General features: G+C 48.2%; 1 protein-coding gene across 1 annotated transcript; it reads right to left on the bottom strand.

The window, feature by feature from the left end:
* Positions 1–5,063: 5,063 nt before the first annotated feature.
* Positions 5,064–6,212, bottom strand: FEN1 (flap structure-specific endonuclease 1). Its single transcript, XM_010184989.1, has one exon. It carries the CDS (start codon positions 6,210–6,212, stop codon positions 5,064–5,066), a length of 1,149 nt encoding a protein of 382 aa, XP_010183291.1.
* Between the last annotated feature and the right edge of the window lie 485 nt (positions 6,213–6,697).

Here is a 6,697-nt window from a genome sequence, read left to right as displayed (position 1 = left end):
GGGAAAGAGGAGCTCTATCTGAGCGGCACAAAGCTAACTTGGGTGCCACCAGGTTGGTAAAATCTCTTCCACGTGGCTCATCCCTGCAGCTCTCCTCCTGATTTTCAAAGGCACTTGAGATACATTTCGTAAAGACAGGATTGGGAACCCCCACATTGGAGCACACTGCCATCCCTCTCACAGCGTGTGCTGGCGTGGGGAGGGACGCTGTGGGCGATGCCTGGCAGCTTTACTCCCATACCAGGCATCGGTGAAGGTGTCATTTCATCCCCACTCTTGGTTGGAGCGGTTACTGTCAGGGTGGCTGTCCCACACTTGGGATATATCTCTGTGCTCCACTTTTCTGGTATGAAATCAGATTCCTACTTATAGCCCTGTAATGGGCAGAGTTTGCACTTCACAAATACTTGTGAGGTTCCAGCATACCAGAAATAGCCCCTAGGATATTTCTAGGTTTCGGCTGCAGCTGCTTTTCCCTTCCACTAAATGAACATTTTTCTGACAACACTCGAACACCCTGATATATAAAAACCCACAACAGACCCACCCTGTAGGGTGCTCTGTAACCCTTACAGTAAAAAAGTTTTTCCCCATGTTCAGATTGAACCTCCTATGCTCCAGCTTGCACCCTTTGCCCCTTGTCCTGTCATTGGACATCACAGAGCAGAGCCTGGCTCCTTCCTCCTGACACTCGCCCTTTACAAATTTATAAACATTAATGAGGTCTCCCCTCAGTCTCCTCTGCTCCAAGCTAAAGAGCCCCAGCTCCCTCAGCCGCCCCTCATAAGGGAGATGCTCCACTCCCTCCATCATCTTTGTGGTCCTGCTGGACTCTTTCAAACAATTCCCTGTCCTTCTTGAACTGAGGGGCCCAGAACTGAACACAATATTGCAGATGTGGTCTCACCAGGGCAGAGTAGAGGGGAAGGAGAACCTCTCTGCCCTACAACCACACCTGTCTTCCCTGATCAGTTTATGTATGTTCAGGGCAGAAGAGCAGCTTTTCGAATGTTTTCTCAGAGGTTTCGTCACAGTAAGATGGTGACACATACTTAGAAACCTGAAGATAATGCCTAGAAATTCAGACATATGGAAAATAATACAGAGTTCGGGTATATTCTGCTAACGAGCTTTTGCCTCAAATCCATGAGCAAGCTTGAATGCTGTGGGGTTTAAACTTACTCTACATTTGGAGCCTGCTTTCCTGTGCAATACCACATTCTTACCCAGCATCCGGATGAGTATTTCTGTGATTTACACACAATATGCAGACAGTGCCCTACAGCAGACAGAAGAAACGTGATCTGTTTTCCTCCATTCTTCAGTTACTCTGCTGCTACAGGAGGGAAACACAGAATCATGTTTTGGGTTGAGTTTAAACAGGCGATTTGCAGATGTGACACTGAGAAGCGACACCAAGTACGGCGGCAGCTCCATCAGCAGCCTTTTGACCAGAGAGGGTGATGGTGCTGTCCTGAAGGGCTTGTGCAGGGGGACAGCGTCTGGGATTGTTTATTTCTTCGGCCCTCATTGGTAAAATCCCTGAAGTAAACCTTAGCTGAGTGAAAAGCTTCATGCCAGCCACAGAGGGGATCATTAGGAACTCTCAAAGAGCATGGAGAAGTTTGGATTTGAGTGCTGTCCCCCCCTAACAGCTGTTAGCTAACAGCACAAGGCTCATGGACTTTTCTTTGCTCAGTGCTGATGTGGATGAGGGGAATTTTCTTCTGTGCTGAGCCACACATGGGAAAGAAGCCATAGGGGTGTGGTAAATAACCTTAAATGGGGTTTAAGGCTTTGGAATTTATTCTCCTGTTTGGACTGTGCAAGTTTAGCACTTAAGTGATACAATTTAAGGTAGCTGAAAGCGCAAGTGCAGTAACTGAAGTCAGATGTGCACACAAATCGCTTTCTCTCCCTGCACCTGTAAGGTTTTATGGCTCAGACTTAGCAAAACCTGATTTCTCCAGTTGATGACTTCTGTGCCTGGAGATCACCAAGGCAGCTACACCCTACACAAAATGCACCGAGGAAAGCCGCAGAAGCAGAGCAGAGCAGAGGCACTTCCAGCCCAAAGGTACAAAGCACAATGTGTGTGTAACAGCACAAGCCCGGTGTACAAACACCAAAGTGTGTTCTTGTACTCACGCTTGTGATTTTACTTGAGGCTCGTTAGAGAAGTTACATTCATTTAAAGGTTCCTTTCTTTGTGTGCATCCCTCGACAAAACGGTAGGTGGCCAACTTCAACGTTGTCCCTTTAAGTGAATTAAAGGTAGGGGGAAAGGCAGTTAAACGTTCTGAGAAATGTTTCATCGTTCCTATCTCGTTCCTTGCGCTGTTCTTGGCATCATAATAACGTGGTACATAAAAATGTGATGAAGCAAACCCTACTCAGGTCAGTGGGCAGGACGAAGAATTCTACAGCCAGTTAGGGAGACCAGGGCCAGGTTGGAGACAGGTTTGTGGTTTCATTTCCCCTCTGCTGACTTAGTTTACTTCCTTGCTCTAAGCATTTTCCTGACTCTTCCTTCCAAATATTTTTATCATCTTTCACTCCCTCACCGCAAGACCATTTCGCCGTACGTCTCCATGTGGTCACCATGAATCTATTCACAGATAAAACAGGGATATTTAATTAAGAAGCTCCTCTTTGGACTAATTACGGATTGAAACATTTCAAAGAATACACATCAAGAAAACATCCATCTCAGTTTTTTTTATCTTTACTGTATTTTGAAATGAAACAAATTAATTAAGCAGTGAAATCTGAGTAGATAAAAAGTCTGAACTGCTATGACTACCAGGTGAGTATCAGCCAAGGATAACAGATCTCAGCAACACCACGGGGAAATGTATTTTAATCCGTTTGCACTGATAGCCTCTTATACATTTTTTTGAAGTGTGTTTATTACCTTCCTCATTTGAAACTCATATAGTAGACAGTCTGTGCTGTACCATAGTAGTGTACAGCCTGCTTTATATCCTACCATAGAGCATACAACATAGCCTACTAAACACTGTCTATATTGTACATACCAGCAGCACAGCCTACTGTGTATTGTAACAGCTCAGGGATGACTCACCCTGGTGTCCAGGTAAATCTGGATGGATGGTAACAGGGGTGGAGGGAGAAGGCAGGAAAGGGAGGGATGTGGCAGACACTGAAACAGTCCAGCAGAGCTGGGCTTTAAAGGATCCTGCCTGGCAACACCGTACCTTGAAGTCTCCTGGGAAAACTGCACTGAACTTAGCCTGGGCTCTGCTTTCCATTTGAAAAGACAAAGCAGTGATGGGGTGTTTAGAAAACTGTCTGGGCAGGATGTTCAGCTGAAGGAAAAAGTCTTGTGGCTTAGTGACAAGAGGTGATAAAGGTTTAGGGCAGAAAGCACAAATACAGATAGAAGCCTTATTAAACATATAAATAAACAGAACGGGTGATATAACATCAACCTTTACCTTGATTTTAAAATCTGAGTTTTCCTGCAACACTTTCCAGGTGCAGGAATCTGAAAGTAAGGTGATGGGATAAGCAACGGGGGAACACCACATCCTGCTGTCTGCACTGACACTTGCAGAGCACAGATGTGGATCTCAAAGCACAGTGGGTACAGCCACCCTTGTTTGAAGCATCCAGGCTTCCTCTTCCCAAAATCTCTCTAGTTTAGGGCTTGGAATTAAGGTTAAGCTGAGACTTTGTGCAAACCACCAGACAAGAGAATCAGGGGTGTAAAGTTTGGGTGCCCAGCTCCAGATGCCCCTTCCCACCCGGCAAGCTCAAGCAGCTCCTTGCCCCCATGCTCAGCACCCACTGCTCTCCTGACCACATTTCAGAAAATTTCTAAGGTGGCTTAAAAATCAGGATGGTTTTAGGAATGTTGATGGAATTCCCCCTGTGAAATAAACCCAGCTTGGCAGAGTTAATCCACAGATCCTTGATGGCTAAAAACATCCACAGAATACGCTGTTAACACCAGGATTAAAACCTCTTTTTTGTATTTGGGCCCATACTTGATTTGTTAGATGTCCCTAATAGGTTTTCCCCCCTAAAACTGAGATTTTTCTTCACCTGTGCAGCCTTCAGCAACAAGATTTAGGCCACTCCTCCAGAGAATGAGAAACATTTATAGGCAAATACCATTTTATTCTGAAAACAGCTCAGCACATCGCTTTGACAAGTAAGAGCAAAATACTACACAAAATACAGAATAAAATAAGAAAAAAAAGAGGCAGTATCTTTTTTCTTTAATCTGTGTGCACGCAGCGTGGAAGGATGCCCCATGGAGCGAACGAGCTTCTGTTCTAGGTTTACGGCCATTTTTCTTTTTAAACATAAAACAAAACTGAGCAGGAAAATTCAGGCCTGAAGAGCTGCAGCCTCAGCTCAGCTTGTGCTCAGCTGATGCACTAAAAGAAGGCCAAACTTTTGCTGGAATTGGGATCACAACTTTTTGTTTCTTTTCTTTTTAAACAAAGTGACTACAATAAGGAGAGGAAGAAGCTGCACCCAGTGCTCATTAGAGGGAGAAGTTTACCTCATTATTTCAAGTCTCTTTCCCAACTCCAGCTCACCTCCCATTCACATCTCCTCAGTTTCCCCTTCAGCCACCTACCTCTCCTCTTCTTGGATGGGTTGTGTGAGAAAGAGATCTCTCCACCATTTATACCCAGCTCACTCTCTGGCTGTTCAACTTTTTATTTCCTAAATCAGAGAGGGCATTTGTGATCAGCACCTCCCTTTAACTCCACCTCCAATCCCTGTGGCCTCCTCACCAAAAGTCTCAAAGCATTAAAAGCTGCCCCTGAACTGCTGAATGCAACTCCCCGACTCCTCATCCCTCCACGCTGCGGTTGTTGCTGCTTTCTTCTTTCCCAGCCTCACACGTTCCTGCTGCTGTGCTCATCCAATTCACTAACCTAGCCCTGTCAGGAAGCGCTCTAGCAGCATCCTTCCTAGCACTAAAACGCAGGACAGAAAGATGACTGTTTGTTATTAGCCTAAAATTCCTTGTTGAACAACAACAACGAAAAAGCAGTGCAGGGGTTTGTGGTCAGCCACTCTGGCTATTTGCCCTTTTTGGGCTTTGCAGCTGTGGCATTGTTGGTCTTGGCTTTCTTCTTTGCTGAGCCCTTGGTTTCCGGCTCTTTGCGCTTGGCTGACGTGATGGAGCCCGTCACCTTGAAGAAGTCATCCAGCCGGCCCTGCGTGCTGCCCTGACGGCTTTTGCTCAGCCTCTTCACCCCGTTGCGGATTCGCTCTTCATTGAACTGCTTCTCCCCGCACATGAACCGAACGAGCTCGTCTTCATTCGGCTCCGTCCACTTCAGCTCAACGGTATCGGGGTTGACCACATCAGGCTCTAGAAACAGCTTCTGGGCCTCTTTGTGCAACCAGTTCTCAGGCAGAGGGTACTTCTTGGTGTCTATCTGCTGAACGATCTTCTCAATGGTTTTGTGCTCCTTGATGAGCTCAATAGCGCGCTTGGGCCCGATGCCGCGGATGCTCTCGCAGTAGTCGCAGCCCAGGAGGATACACAGATCCACAAACTGTTCCCAGGTCAAGTCTAGATCCTGCAGAATACGATTCAGGTGAAACTCCTGGATGGGCAGCTTCTTCGTCTCGCTGGCAGTGAGATGCCGCATCAGGACAGGACTGCCGAAGGTCAGGCAATCCATATCTTCCGTGGCAGCTGCGTAGACCTTCCCAGCCTTCACCAAGGTAGCGCAGCTGGCTTCAGCCTCCCCTGGTGCCTCCACGTACGGGATGCCCATCAGCGTCAGTAACTTCTTGCACTCGTCGGTGTGCTGCTTGGTCACCTTGACCAGCCTCTTGCTGTACTTCTCAATGTTGGTTTCCTCTCCAGCTTCCTGAGCCTCCTGCAGATGTTTCTCGGCCTCAGCTCGGCGCTCAGTCCGCTTCGCCAGCTCTCCTGATTTCAGCTGGGGGGGTTTGCCGTCAAAGACGTAAACCGGCTTGATGCCGTTCTCCACCATGCGGACGGTCCGGTAGAACAGGCCCATAAGGTGACTCGTGGTCTCACCCTCCTCATTCTGAAGGACTTCAGCTCCCTGCCGCACCGCGATCAGGAACTGGTAGATGCTCATGGAGGCATCTATAGCGACCTTTCGGCCGAAGTAAGACTTGATGTCGTTCTCCCGGATGGCGCCAGGAGCCACGTCGGCAATAAGCTTCGCCAGGCCATGGATTCCCATCCTGGGAAACAGCAAAGGGGATGTTGCACACGTATGGTGCTGGGGGTTAACAGCTGGACTGGGCTGGGGGTGGTTGTCCCACCTAAGCAGGGGGGACCAACAGGAAGCGGCTACTTTCCCTGCAAACCACCTCCCCATGGGCCATGGCCTCCACTGGATACCATTACCCCGCTTCAAGCTTCAGCCTCCCCCAGCCCAACACTATCCCATACCCACCACTACACCCCCACCTCAGCCTCCCCCGTATACCATTATCCCCCTGCTTAGGCCCATTGTTACCTCTTCCCCCTTCCTACCTCAGCCTCTCCCTGCCCAGCCCCTCACCCCATCACACCTCACCCTTTCCCAGCCTCGTTAACTGAGGTCGTTAACCCCTCTTTCTGCTTTCCCCAATCCCAGCACACCATTACTCGCCTCCCCTTCCATTATCCCTCTCCCGGCCCACCGTTATCCTCCTTATCACATCCTCCCCCAGCCTCACTACT

This window comes from Mesitornis unicolor, unplaced genomic scaffold, assembly GCF_000695765.1.
Source record: "Mesitornis unicolor isolate BGI_N332 unplaced genomic scaffold, ASM69576v1 scaffold2485, whole genome shotgun sequence".
Lineage (NCBI taxonomy): Eukaryota > Metazoa > Chordata > Aves > Mesitornithiformes > Mesitornithidae > Mesitornis > Mesitornis unicolor.
Note: the sequence above shows the minus strand (reverse complement) of the source record. Positions and strands in the feature narration are given on the sequence as shown.